The sequence below is a fragment of the Mauremys mutica genome, chromosome 11, assembly GCF_020497125.1.
Source record: "Mauremys mutica isolate MM-2020 ecotype Southern chromosome 11, ASM2049712v1, whole genome shotgun sequence".
Taxonomy (NCBI): domain Eukaryota; kingdom Metazoa; phylum Chordata; order Testudines; family Geoemydidae; genus Mauremys; species Mauremys mutica.
In genome coordinates this window covers 28,916,501-28,931,749 of record NC_059082.1, presented here as the reverse complement: position 1 = coordinate 28,931,749, position 15,249 = coordinate 28,916,501, and the positions used below count along the sequence as shown (strand labels likewise).

Genomic DNA, 15,249 nt, shown 5'->3' with positions numbered 1-15,249 from the left:
CTAAGATTTCCTACTGAAGAGCATATCAACTCAAATCTAGCCAACTAGGCTATAAGTAGTTTGACAAATTTAGGATTTTAAACTCCTCCATCCACAGGAACCCTTCCCCAAGCTTCTTCTCCACCCCACTTCATGGATGAGGTATGTTATTCTCAGATAAATGAATAATAGGCCTCTATGCTAGAGTGTATGTATTTATATCAGCCTCGAAAAGGGACCAGCAAGACAACTTGTTTGTGTAGGTACAGCTAATTTACTCCCTTTTGCTAGAGATGTTTCTCTATGAAGCCACCAATAGCCAACTTGTTTGCCTAATTTGATTACCTATTCCTCAAACTTAATTTTCATCCCCATTGCTCATGTGTTCTTTAGTGAAGCCTGATTTTCTCCAGTTCCCTGTTCTACTGGGTTAGCCAACAGTCCCAATTTTTTTAAATCGGGTAAGTAACAATACCTCCAAGATAGTTTCTGCTGTTATGGTGACATTTTCTGTAGGATGAAGTTTAGACCTAGAGGTACATTACCCTGCTTGACAAGAAGAGTGAGCTATGACAGCTTCTTAGGAATACATGCATTGCCCCAGATGAAGTGATTCATCTAATCTGGACTTCTGCCAGCTGCAATGGCTTTTTAAAAAAAGTGAACACTGAGTGTGCTCATACCTGTGCAATCCTGAGGAAATAGTCAAGATATTGATATGTACTTAGGTAAAGCAAAACAAAACATGCACACCACCCATCTTCAAATATGGTGAATGCTTATAGCTTTGCCATCTGGACTCTTTTTGAAGACAAATTTCTGAGAGCCATGTTATTAATGAGCTAAACTTAGGGATTGTACACACCAGTGCTTACTTCAATGTAATGTAAGTCACTCACAGGTGTGGAAAAGCAACATAAGTTACACAGATCTAAGCGCCTTTGTGGAAAGTGCTGTTGGTGGGAGAATCTGTCCAGCTGACATATCTGCAGCTGCTTGGGCAGATGGAGTGATGCTGACAGGAGAGCTCTCTTCTGTCAGCATGGAGTGTCTGCACTAGCACTGCTACAGTGGCGCAGCTACATCAGTACAGCGACACCAGTGTAGATATTTTAGTGTAGGCTAGCCCTTAGGTTGCCTATATCCAATAATATAAGGCCTAGCTTACATGCAGGATTCACTCTAAACTGCATTGGTCATTTGACATATACACACGATGTCCTCGCACAATAGGTAGAGCAAGTCATGTGAAACTTGAAACCTAAACCTGGGCCAGACGGGGTTGGAAGATGTAGGTATTCCATATTCCAAAGAAAACTGTTCAGCCTACTTTATAGGAAACACCCATTTAAACAATTTGGTTTAGACGGTCACACACTTTAGAACCATTAGTTTGTATCTGATAATTCTGAACATTAGAATCTGATACCTAGAAAACAGTTAATTGCTCAGCATTTTTTTATTCACATCACAGAAAATACAGTTTGGTCCTATTATATAGCATCTTTGGAAGTTTAAGCAAACAAGTGTAGTAAAGTGTCTGACATGACATTACAGCTTAGTGTTCCTTTCAACAAACTGAAAATAGGAAGCCTTCAAACCTCTTAGTAAACAGACTGGAGATGTATTGCTTTGAAATGCTATCGTACAACAGCTAAATATTAAGTGTTTACACATTGCTGTTCAGAATCATAGCTTTGCACAAAAATGCAGTTACATAAATTGTTTTAAATACCTGGCATAAAAAAAAGTAACATTTCAATGTTCTGCTCTTTTAAACAAAAAATATATAAAAATAATGCAGATTAAGTGCAAATACAAATATACAAATGAGTCTCTACATGAATACAAAACCTTTAAAAATTAAATACTGACTTCATTCAGTCACTTAAGTGCTAGTTTTTTTACCAGGCTTGAACAAAAATTAATTGATTTGTGAAACTTGTTTTAAAAAAAAAACCCCAAGATTTATTCATTCTTCATAGGTTTATTCCTTTCACATCCATTATGGAATCCCTTAGTACCATCAGGACCTTTGGGTAACCGCAACACTCCTACAGGTAACCCATCTGCATTTTGTATTTTCCGGGCAAGCATTGGGCTACTTACTGGACTTTTTTCTTGTGTTACAGTTTGAGCTTGTCTTCTTCTCTGAACCCATGGGCTACTAGAAGGTGTAATACTGCTATCTGAAGAGTAATCTGCACATTTCCTTGAGATTTCAGGGCTAGTGCTAGGGTTAAGTTTTCCATCTTCAGCAAGTGGAGACTTCTTGGACACTTTGCGCAGAGAAGATGGGCTATTCCAGGGGCTTGACCTAGGTGAAACATTAGGGCTCAGGTGGTTGTTCTGGTAAGTGGTAGGGCTCAACTTGTTAGAAGTATTCGTCTTGCGTCCAGATAGTGGAGATGTAGGATTGCTCTCTGGATCAGAAGAGCTGTTTGCTGATGATTCATCCCCAACATACTGAAGTTCCTCAACTCTTTTATTTAGGGATCTAATTTTGTTGAGAGACTTGCTGGGATCTTCATCATGGTTCTTGTCTTTCACAACTTTTTTCTTTGGAGGCTTCATACCTATCAGGATAACTTTCATGCCAATTTCATTATTCTTTTCAATACACATGATTTCATGAGCTTTAATTGCTGCATCTACTTCTTCAAACTCTACTATGGCACATTCCTTTGTTCCAACTTGGGTGTATCGATTACTGAATCTCTTGACATCAGGTGGAAGATCCTTACCAGGTTTGAGAATGCGAACTGATGAGATTACACCAAAAGTAACAAAGGTCTTGAGAAGATGCTCCATCATCTTTTCTTGCGTGCATCCATTTTCTTGATCCTGGCTCAGAACCTGTAGCTCAGATATCAAGTGGATATCATACACAAGCAGCATCTTGCTAGGCAGTGTCTCACTAGCAAACACTGGAACTGGGGTATTTCTTCTAACCTTTCTGCTATCTTCATTCAGTTCAAGAATGTCTGAATACTTCAAGGCATAGGCTGTGATTCTCCAGTCTCTGGTAAGATGTTTTACCTTTAAGAAAAGAGTTACACTTTAATGCAGCTCATTAAAACCACCAGAACTATACTGATGCTGTCACTGTGAGCATCAGTAAGATGTTGTGAATCTCCTGTTCCTTTTACATGACTGAGATCAGAGTCATCAACAACTGCAGACTTACCCAGCCTAAACAAGTCATTATTTCTATGGCTATTATATGTCTCTTCAAGAGTTCTTAGAATCTTTCTACTCCCATCTCATCCTAAAGGCATGCTCATGCTGCCTATTCAACAGTTGCTTTGCCTGGTGCCTCAAATTCTAAACAGGTAGGCTCCCCTTCTGTCCCATAACCTTATTTTTGTGCTTAATTTTAAAAAGCAATTAAACAGAGTCCCTATCCTCTAATAGTTAAATAGGCACTTCCATAGTGCCTTTCAGAGAATTATTGGCAAAATATCAGGCCTAGGACCCACAAGTCCTGACTCTCAGGGCACTATAGCTATTGGATCAAACTGTACAGCCATGTTCTTCAGTCTGTATAGGTTAAAAGACATTAATCTCTAGTCAGGATGGTGTTGGCTCAAAAAAAAAAAATCTACCATGTCATTTTAAAAGTCTCTCCCCTAAAGCTAGGAGTTCCTAAGGGGGGAAAAAAAACAGGTTAAGATCTTGCTTGGTAGGAAGGGATGCTTTTTCTAAATTTCTTTCTCCCTTAGGCTTGATGGACTTACACAATTTCTTGGGCAAATCAAGAAGTTTTGTCTGATTATTTATACAACGTTTTAGAAGAAAAGAACAAATGTAACAGTAGGATGTTAACTGTATCAACCTTTCATACTGGCCAAAAAAGGCAGTGTGCCATATCTGTTCAATAGCTCATTAAGTGGGATAGAGTAGATTTAAAGGCCCTTCAGAAATGAAACCTACCTTTTTGAAAGACGTGAGTAGTTTAACACTGACATAACCCATCTTATTTCTTCTCACATGCTTTAAGAGGAAGGCATCTTTCTCAAGGTTCTCATCTGAGAAATAGTATTCAACCTGTGTTACAAGCTTTTGGATCAGCTCATTATCTGGGGGTTTCCAGTCCTGGTCGAAATCATCACCATCATTCTCCCCGCCACTAGAACAAGACAATGAAGTCATTTTATAAATTGATCTTAGTCTGGTCATTGCTGTCTTACTTTTCATTAGCTTTATCAGTAAAATGCAAGTTAGCAAACTGCAGATGCTTGTTTAGAGAATGCTGTGCTAGAAATATTATAAATTTGATTAACTAACCTAAGCAGTATTAACCCACCCTTCAACTCCAGTGCTGAGCTTTGTTTGGCAATCGATCTTATCAGATTCCATCATCTCCCCTGTACAAATGTAACATCAAACATGAATTTGAAGAAAGGAATGGGGGAGAACAAGCTGTTAAATTAGAAACTAAGAATACCGATTTAAAGCAGATTGTTTCATCACAACAAACAGTTTACTCCTCTGAACAGAAAATGACAGCTATGCCTATGGGGACAAACATCTAATTTTCACTTGTGACCTAAGCAACCTAAAACAACCAGCTCAGAGTGAAAGGGCACATGCATTAATTCACAGAACCACATGGGCACCAGAGCAGAAAGCAAAGACCTTTTTCTCAAATTATTTGATAAACAATGAGTAGGGGTTCAGTCAGTTCTCCCCCTGCAGCAGGATGCTTGTTCAGAGAGGGAATCTTTCCAGTCAGCCTAAGGAGCCAAAGTCCTCAGCTAATGGCAAGAGCAGATCTCACAGAACAATGAGTCATGTACTTTAGCATTTCACAAACACTGCACCACAAGTCCAAGTCTTCAGCCAGCTTCTAAGAAAATAAGATGTTGGTGCTATGCAAAGCTTATTTATCTATCATTGCTTCCCTTTTCCATCTGAAGCTGCTAAAAAATTACTGTAGATTTTTTCTTGTGAGGATAGTTGCATAACAAGCAGTGAGCCAGAAAACAGTGTCCTAACAACCTGCAGTGCAAAAATGTAGTTGATGTTAAAGCTAGGATTCCAACAAGCATTTAAACATTGAACAGGAATAAGAGGATTATATTTTACGCATTTGAAATGTTATTCAAATGCTAACCATATAACAGAGATAGGCTAGAGCTGACAGTTTCAGATCCATGGTTTTGGGACAGGATGCATTCTTGTTCAGTGTCCATCTTATTAGTTTTGGATGTGTACAAACAGGTAATAATTTAAAGTGCCTTCCCTCCCCGCCCCCCTTGGGAGAGATCTTCCAAAGTCTGACTCTCTCTGCCTAAAGTTCTCTAGTTAACAAGTCATCACCTCTGTTGGACATCTCATCCAAAATAGTAATTCTTAATCCAGGGCACACTTCTCATGGACCTCTGTCCCTCTACCGTTCCCAATGCCTGTAATTTGAAGTACAAATCTGGGCAAATTAAGTGACCATGTGTCATTGGGGCAAACAACTCAACCCAACAGTACATTTCTAGAAGTTATATCAAGGTTCACAGAAATTTAATACATAATTATACATGGGATATCCAGGTACAGCTATGTGTCTTATTTATTAAAGACCTGATTTGCAATGGGGCCTCATCCTGGAATTTACTTGAGTCCACAGCTTCCTGGATACATTTTAGATTTAAATAAAAATGCCTACCCAAAAAGCTGTTGGCAGCATAAATCACAATGACCATAAAAATAGATTTATTGATAAATTAACTCAGCCACCCAAGTAATTCAAATCAACAGAAAAGGCCCCTAGAACATCCATTCTTCCTTCTCCCCCAAATTTTATTCGGCTTTTGCAACAAGCCCCAAATATGATCATATCCGTGCTATTGTGGACCAATGGAGGGAGCAAGTTCGAGCGTCCTGGGGTTTTCACGGGGGGGTGGGGGGGGGAGGGGCTTTGTTGGCTGCTCACTCTTAGGGTAAGAGGGAATTCTGCTTGAGCACATCTGCTATGGCAGTTTGTCAAGCAGTGATAGCACTTACTTGCCTGACTGAGACAGCCTATCACTTGCAAATGCAATCTTGAGGCACTACTGTCTGTACCCACCAAGAGAGATTTAATCACATGAAGATTGCAGTTTTGTATACAAAGGTTCTACTTGGGTCAGTGGAGTTTGCACACATTACTTACTTACTGCTCACTCGGTGGTGGACACAAAGTCAAGCCCCTAGAATAATATACTGGAACAATTCTAAAAAAGGTCTCCATATTTTAAGATCCTTTTAGCCAGCTAGGTGATGTTGGAAGTACAATTGAAAAGGGCAGGGGGAAGAGAGAGAGAGAGAATTCTTGTTTGCAAGCTAGGTCTTAAGCAGGTGGCCATGAGGATAATAAAAGTTTTGTGCCCTTTTAGTAGAGTTACTTTTAGATAGGGGCATCAGAAGGGGATGGAAAGGAAAACTTATTAGCATCCTAGTCCAAAGAATTGACTATTTCTCAGTTTGTCACTAAAGATACGGAAAGTTATTTCATCTAATTAGAATGTGGATTTTTAACTCTATCCATATCTTCACTTGGCTACCACTATGGAATTATTTTAACCTTAAATTTAAGTACAAAACATACAGCTATCAAGGTTTTTTGAAGTGATTTTATTAGCATGGACATTTGCAACTAATCTTAACTCAGTAATGTGGGAAGAAAATCTGGGAAGAGCCTCATGCTTCAAAGAAAATCTTTTCATTTACAAAGGTCAGTACCACCCCCACAATATCAAAACACTGAATTCATGCTAGCTGGTCCCATTTTACCTTTTCCCTCAAGAATTAGGTATATGCCAGAAGCAGGATACCTCATTTCCTGATGCATTGGTCTGAGCTATACTGCACTGCTAGTTCTACCCACCTCAAACACCAGATGCCTTTTCAATTCTGTTTGACAAGACTGTTTCACTTGGCACATTAAGTTTACGAGGTTTTTAGAATTTTTAGCTCTAATTTTCTATAAAATACTTAACGTTGGCATTTCTATTTACAGCCAGCTTGTTGCACTTGCTCTAGCTCTGGTGATCATAACCTGAAGAAATCACCATTTTCATAATACCAAAAAATATAAAATTAATATTAAAAGGTTCATGAATCAATGTTAGAAGGTCAGGAGGATTTTATGTGAGAAACAAGTGTCTTAATAGATGTATAATGTCTACAACTTGCATTGAGTGTTTCTCTCTCTTTGGATATCTGCTTGGGCAGAATGAAAAACAAACTTATTTAGGTTGTGACTCATCTGGAGATTACTCATACAGGAAACCAAATGCATCTGTGCACTGTGGGTAGAATGTGTCCTCTGGATATCAAAACTCATAGGACTATCAATATATTAAGCTGTTTGGATACATTCTAACCTTTTGACAAACCTCAGTGAAATCTCATTTTAAAGTGACACTGCACTACAGTAATAAGCCGTGTATAATAACAGCAAAATTAAAAGCGCTGAACTGGGGTGCCACTGCCTTAGTCACTGAAGACAATATGAGTTTGGTATCCATTTAAATGGATTCAAGATTGCGCTCCAAGTAGTGGGAGCAGCACTAATTACCGCCTTGCAAGTTGCAAAACTATTTCCTTTCTAAAGCACTATTTTAGACAGTCATATCATCACAAAACATTCACCTTTCAGGCTGAAGATTTCCAGCCTTAGTCTGTGCCCCATTTTTAAATTTGAGCAAAAACAAATAAGCTGTTTTTGCATAAGGGGAGAAAAACATTAGAAAAATATTTGTGTAACCTTTTTAAACTACCCATCAGACAAAATAGCCAAGGATTGAATATTGCAATTTGCCTGGAAATAGTCTGCAATGAGGTGTTCTCTGCCTTGACCCAGAGGTAATTGGTTTTCAGTTGCTACGTTACAAGAGCCTCAAATTGCAAACTGAAAGTGCTGTGATGATTTGGAGAATCTGTCTATACAATTTATGATTCTGGTTGATGTTGTGAAGTTATTCTTAGGAAAACTGCTGTATCATGCAATGCGTCAGTCTATGGGTACGTCTACGCTACAGAGTCTATACCGGCATAGCTACCTCCCTGTAGCAAAGATGACATAACCTCATAGCATAGACGCAGCCTACACTGATGGAAGGGGTTTTTCTATCAGTGCAGGAACGTAACCTTCCTGAACAATGGTAGCTACGGAAGCATTCTTCCATCTGCACAGCTGCAGCTACACCTGGGGTTAGATTGGCCTAGGTTTGTCAGTCAGGGTTTGGAGTTTTCACACCCTCTGACCAGCATAGTTATGTTAACCTAATTTAACTGTAGAACAGGCTTAAGTGTATCGCCATAGGCCCACAAGGCTCGTTGCATGTCCCTCCCAGATGAGAGACAATGCGGATCATTAGAACTCAGTGGAAACACCTGAATGACAATGGGTTGGCTGAGGCTGGGAAACTATTTCTTCTTACATGTCTGCAGGGTTCTGGCACTTGGAGACTGTAAAGTTCCCAAACAAGGCAAAAGCCTGGTCTACACTTAATTTAGATTGATGTAGCTACATCACTCTGGGGCTACAAAAAATTCACCCTCCTGTGTACTGTAGTTAAGCTGACCTAACCCCTGTGTAGATGCAGCTAAGTCAACAAAAGAATTTGTCCATCAGCCCAGCTAGTGTTACTCAGGGAGATGGATTACCTAGATCTACATTGATAGAAAGACAACATATGTCCATATAGGAAGTCTTTATGCCATAGTCCTGCAGTGGGACAGGTACAGTGCTGCAACTTTGCTGCTGTAGCATCCATGGCATAAATGTTTAAAAAGGACTCACGGGAACAAGACTCAGAGCCAGACAGGAACCTTTTGGGAAGGAGAGGAAGAGATGGGTATATTTTCATGGGTGGCAGCGATTTAGTTGCAGGGCCAAGGTCAGAGAAAGCAAGCTGACCTAAAGATTGCAGCAAAAGTGAAAGTAGGGGCTGCAGCAACTATGGGACACCAGCCCCAGGAAAGCTCCAGAATGGAGAGAAAACTGACACAGGGAAATTAATGTAGGGTTTCTAATTTTTGTACAGGGCCACACAGAGGATTCAGGGGGCCTGGGGGGTCTTCGGCGGCAGGGGGGTCCTTCTGCTCCGGGACCCACCGCCGAAATGCCCCAAAGACCCGCGGCGGGGGCCCCCCACCGCTGAATTACCGCTGAAGACCGGGCTCTTCGGCGGCGGGTCCCACTTCGGCAGTAATTCGGCGGCGGGGGTGTGTGTGTGTGTGTGTGTGTCCTTCCCTGCCGCCGAAGACCTGGAGTGGAAGAAGCTCCGGGGGCTCGGGCCCGTGAGAGTTTTTGCGGGGCCCCCGGAGCGAGTGAAAGACCCTGCTCCAAGGGCCCCAAAATTCTCATGGGGGCTCCTGTGGGGCCCAGGGCAAATTGCCCCACTTGCACCCCCCTCTGGGCAGCCCTGTTTTTGTACAGATCTGTGCATTTCTTCTGCAATTAAAGAGCTTTTTTTTTTTTGGAATCTTGTGCAATCTGTGTTGTGTTACATCTATTATATTCCCCCGTGAAAAGGTAAACTGCAGACCCAGAACACACACATGGTTGGAGTTCTCAGAGAGGGTGAACATCTGTATTATACTATAACAGAGAGTGATATTGCAATTAAAGACTATAGAAATTAGCACATAGAATGGGCTCAGCCATAGCTTATCAATTTCCTGGTTTTTGAGTGCTTAACTTTGCTGTCCAATTTCTCTTAGCATATTAGATAGCACTTAATGTCAAACAGCTTTTACACTTGAGTATTCCTTTGCATTTTAAAGTTGTCTTTCTATTCATCCTAGAAATAGAAATGTAATATGAAGTTAAAGTCAACTTGAAAATAATTTTTAAGTTAAAAGTAACTAGATTTCAGGTACTAAACCTGTCTATAGTCATTGGCCAACTTTCGTGATTCTATTTTTTTTTAAAGTGTTTCATGCAAACAGTAAACTGACTTTCTAAAGACTATCAAATGAATAAACTAAAAGCACATGGCATAGGGATTTAGAGCAGAGAGAAGTTGCCTTTCAGCTATAGTAATTTTGGGTGTTGGCATTAACAAAAGTAGATAAATTCAAAGAGTAATATTTTGGTTTGACTGTCTCTTTAAGCTATTCTGTCCCCCATAATCTATTATTAAATACAGATACTATCAAGTTACAATAATTATGAAGCATTGAGGGGAACTAATGTCAATGCACATATTTTAAATGTTCATATTTTGCTGCCAGTTAAGTGGTCAGAAGCTTTCAATTGTATTACCAAAAAGCGCACACAAAATGTGCTGATTGCTGAGTTATTAAATTAGTTCTATTTAAATTATGATTGTTTATGAGAAAGATAGATATCCTTCTCTACACAAGTTAAATAGCTAAGTGGTAATCCTAGATTACATCATTTTAATGGCTAGAGGCTAATCTCCAACAAGATTACAAACCAGTGCTCAGAAATAACTAACCAGTAATGTGATTACTATGTTTCTACTTCTAAAGAAATATCAAGTCTTCTAATTCAACATTCCATTCCATTAGGCATCACTCCTAGTGCAAAAGTTATCCTTCATCCAAATCCAAAGCTTTCTGCTTTTGGCAGCTTTCCTGGCACCAAACGAGGGATCAGTTAGGAGCCTCAATTCCCCTTTTCACTCCATTCCTCTCTCTTTTACCACTGCACAGCACACTTCATTGGGGGGTTGTCATAAATAAGGGGAGAAGATACCTTCCCCCACAGATTTGAAAGTTTCTGGTTTTGTTCTCTTTGTGTGTTCTCTCCGGGTCTGCGAGGAACCAGGGCAGGTAAAATACATCTCCTAAAGCTATACCTGAACTAAGCATCTAAGATTACAAACTGTAAGTAATAGGAAGGAAATGCATTAGATTATCTTTTGTTTTAGCTTGTGAATTTTACCTAGGCTAAGAGGGAGGTTTATTCCTAGGTTTATTTTTTTTTGTAACTTTAAAGTTTTGCCTAGAGGGGAATCCTCTGTGTTTTGAATCTGATTACCCTGTAAAATTACCTTCCATCCTGATTTTACAGAGGTGCTTCTTTTACTTTTTCTTTATAATAAAGTTCTGCTTTTAAGAACCTGATTGATTTTAGTGTCCTAAAAACCAAAGGGCTGGTCTGTTCCCCCTTGTTAACCTATTTGGTTGGTATATTATTCTCAAGCCTCCCCAGGAAAGGGGGTAAAGGAGCTTTTGGGGATATTTTTGGGAAACAGAAACTCCACGTGGTCCTTTTCCTAAATCTTTGTCTAACTCACTTGGTGGTGGCAGCGATACCGTTCCAAGGACAAGGAAGAATTTGTGCCAGGGAAGTTTTTAATCTAAGCTGGTAGAGATAAGTGTAGAGGGTCTTTCATACGGGTCCCCACATCTGTACCCTAGAGTTCAGAGTGGGGAGGGAACCCTGACAAGGGTCAACAAGAACTAAACTGGGGGCCTTGTCTACTTACAAAACTTATACTGCTTATCTATACTAGTTATACTAGTATAGTTAAAGGGGCACAATCCGAATGTGGATATGGTTATACCAGTATAAATTCATCCATGCCTGGGGGCTGTAGCAGTATAACTATATTGGTTAAAATATCCCCCACTCCCTCCTTAACCAACAGTTATAAAAGTGGTTTAGACCAGGTCTTAGTCAGTTATGAATTTTAAGTTGTCAGAGCTCTTATGGTGCCCCTCCAGCCAACAGCATTTCCTTGCCTATTTTTGGCACTGTATAGGCCTCCCTGTACACACCAACTTTTCACCACTGCCATCTCCCCATAGTGTATTTGCCTTTGGCTTTCCACTCACATAGACCTGAAGGTGAACTGAACTAAGGACTAGTCTGGGTTTCATTGCAATGCAGAGCCCAACAGTTCCATTAAGATTAACAAGATGGATCACAGTGGAACCTGTAACAGGTGTAAGTAATTTTAATACTGCTCACTATTTGTATATTTTTATTAAACAAGTTTAAATGTATTTACATCATTAACAGGTTGTCATTTTAGCTCAATAACTGATCCCATACTCCTATATATATATATATATGAGAGAGAGAGAGAGAGAACACATACACATACACACACACACGAATGACAAATACCAAACTGGAAATGGCAACCTACTAATTTAGGGGAGTTATAACTGCAACATTTAGCCATTTCTTACACATCAAGTATAGTAGTGGTAACATGTGAGGGAATAATGACAACATATTTCTTCCACCCATGATTAACTGGATTAGCCTACAACTCACACAGGCCTCACCTATAGTAGGGGAAATGTTTTTTACAGTGTGGTAGCTAACACACTGTAAAACCCTATGCAGACAGGGCAAGTTTGTAGTCTTACAACCAGCTAAATCAAAGTAAACACACATCTTTTTTACACAGCATAAGACATACCCACAGACCTTGCCTACAGCGACAATGGCATTATCTATCCTGAAAAAATGAAGTGTTATTGTCTACACACAAGTTGTATGGGTTTAACCAGACCAGCTCAGCCCCCTTATGTGCACAGTTATACTGGTATGGCTTATTCCTGTAGGGGAAGAAGAATAAGTTATACTGGTATGAAGCACTTTTATACTAGTATAACGGTTTCCACACTAGGGGTGTACTAGTGTAACTATCAGTAAAAAACCTCACATCCTTAACAGAAACAGTTATACTAGTTAATCACCACTTAGCCCCAAGTCAGTCATGTTTAAAAATGTATTAGCTAGTCACACCATAGACCTCTCTCCCATCTATGATATCTGCACAGACGATACTTCCTAAAAGCAGTCTGATTGTCACAATAGTATAGACAAGTGCATATTGCACTCCTTACGTTATCAGCAATCCTCAAAAGATCATTATAGCCACAATACAGGAAGATGACTGTGCCTACCTAAGGCTTCATGATTACAGAACAGGATTTAATGTCAGGACAAGAAACTAGTAGCAGACAGAAGCCCTTCTAATTTCCAAAGAAGGGAGTTTTGCTAAGTGCATCCAGCACATCACCTGCCAGGAATGCCCCAGCTCATTACTACAGCTTTAATCTGAAGTAAAACCATTGGATTGAGCTGTTTTGAGGCCTTTGATGCATTTATTTCTAGGGTAACTCCTTGTTGAGAGTGGCCAGTGCATCACACTCCAGAAAGAGACTGTGACAATCTAATTGTGCTAATGAACAATTCTGGAAATTGCTTCCAATCTCAGCAGCACACTATATAGCTCTAGTGTTTTGAGGCAACATTAAGGACTGGATTGGTTCTAATCCTCCTTTCTCCTCCAACCCTGGGTGAACTCTGAGTGGGTGATGTTTACATGGCAATCAGATCAGCAAAGTCTCCCAGCTCAGATGGAAATATCTAATCCATGATTTATATGAGAGGTTTGCTATGTGAGTACTGCAGAGGGGAAAGGATAGAGAGTCACAGCCAGGTATATTTCACCCTCTTAGTGTCCAATAACCTCCCCAGCAAAGAAATGTATTTGCCCTCTCTATTCATGCATTGCAATATACTGGCAAAGGATAATTTGGATCCACAGTTTCCAAACTTGTGCATGATTTCCTCCCACATTCCTTATTTAAGTCACTGTAGAGCCCCAGAGCACAAGTTTTGCCACCCAGCAGGAGGGCGGGCTGCATTCCTATGATTCTATAAGGGTAGTTAAGCTCCAGGGAAGGTTGTGGAATCCCCATCACTGGAAGTCTTTACAACAGGTTGGACAAACACCTGTCAAAGATGGTCTGGGTTTACTAGGTCCTCTCTCTGCAGCAGGCTGGATTAACTGACCTCTCCAGGTCCCTCCCTTCCAGCCATACGTTGCTCTGATTGACCCAGAGGGCTGGGGAATGCAATCTGGCCACTAACTGCACCTTTAGAGACGTTTGGCTTTCCCACAGTGGTTTTGCATGGGAATCTCTCCAGCAGGGTTCAGAAGGAGACCCCAGCACCAGTGCCGAACGGGGGGGGGGGGAAGGGAGGTCACCTCCTCCAGCCACTGCCCACGGCTCCTCCCCACCTCGGGTTTCCAGCGCTAGTAAACCCGACCCGCCAGTCCAGCCTCCTCCCCGTCGAAGTGCCAGATCAGCAGGGGATCCCTCCCCCGCCTCAGCCCCAAAACAAGCCTCCCGCAGGCGGCGCCCCGCCAGACACGCCTCCAGCAATGCGCGTGTGTCGGGGGGGGGGCGGGGGCAGCCGCTGCCTGATGCGACTTCCATCCCGAGTTACACCAAGTTTCCTATTGGACCAGCGGCTATTCCCGAGCCCTCATTGCATCAGGCGCTGACCGCCCCCTTGCAGCGCCGATGCTGCCCCCCTCCCGCCCCCGCAGGCCCATCGCGGGGCGAACACCCGCCTCCTACGGCGCTCGCACCCCAAGGGGGAGCAGGACCAGGCACCCCCCCGCCCGGGTTTAACACCCCACGGGGCGGGGCAGCCTCCCAAGCCGCAGGGCCGCGCAGGGCGGCCGGCAGGAGGGCCCCCCCCCCTAGGCAGGCACTAACTGCCCCCGCTCGCCCGGGGCTCCCCAGCACAGCTCCCGAGCCAGGGGCCGGGCTGGGCGCCGCTCACGTCCCGGGGCCGCGCTGTACCTAGATTTCCCATATCTGCCGGAGTCATCCTCGCTACAGCTGCCCCCGCCCAGCAGGGTCAGACCCGGGGCTCCGCCGTCCTCCTCCTCCTCCGCCGGGATGGCCACACGGATCTGCACCGGGCCGCTCCCCGGCTTCCCTGCGCCCGCCTCCCCGACCGGGCTCGGGGCGCCGCCGGGCCCGTCCTCCAGAGGCTCCGGGCTCCGCTTGGCGACCCCGGGCTGCTCCGGATCGGAGCCCTGGGGGCTCCCTGGCGGCAGCTCGGCCATGGGGCTCTGGTGCGAAGAGGGCGTCGGTGGCCGGTGCCAGGGCAGAGCCCGCCAGAGGCGGCGGAGCCTCGCGAGCAGCGATGCCCCCGGGCTGCCTGCAGCCGCCGCAGCCGCCGCCTTCTCCTCCCGCCGCTGCCTCCGCGCCTCTGAGCCAGTCAGCGCCGCGACGGCGCCCCCAGCTCCAGACCCCTCCTGCTCTTGGGCGGCCGGCCCCCGCCTACCTTCGCGGGGAGCCGGGGGGCCGGGCCAGCGCTCCCCCTCCGCCGCTCCCCCGGGCAGCAGCAGGCAGAGGAGGCAGCGGAGCCAGGCGCTGAGCAGCGCGTACATGGCCGCCCCGGCGTGAGCCTAGTGTAGGGGAGGAGGCGGGCTGCCCGCCGGGGCTTTTATATGCGGGGCCGGGGCGCCGGGCTGAGCCGCACGCCCCGGCTGA

At 43.3% G+C, this 15,249-nt stretch overlaps 1 protein-coding gene across 2 annotated transcripts; it reads right to left on the bottom strand.

Moving 5' to 3' along the window:
* Positions 1–326: 326 nt before the first annotated feature.
* LARP6 (La ribonucleoprotein 6, translational regulator) lies at positions 327–14,992 on the bottom strand. 2 transcript variants are annotated; one of them, XM_044980222.1, is made up of 3 exons: positions 14,551–14,992; positions 3,913–4,108; positions 327–3,018 (listed from the first exon to the last, which is right to left on the bottom strand). In XM_044980222.1, the coding sequence occupies exons 1-3, from the start codon at positions 14,817–14,819 to the stop codon at positions 1,948–1,950; spliced, it is 1,536 nt and encodes a 511-aa protein (XP_044836157.1). In that variant the 5' UTR covers positions 14,820–14,992; the 3' UTR covers positions 327–1,947. The 2 variants fall into 2 exon arrangements, with proteins under 2 accessions (XP_044836157.1, XP_044836158.1); XM_044980223.1 differs by lacking the exon at positions 14,551–14,992 and adding an exon at positions 4,286–4,356.
* Positions 14,993–15,249: the final 257 nt, after the last annotated feature.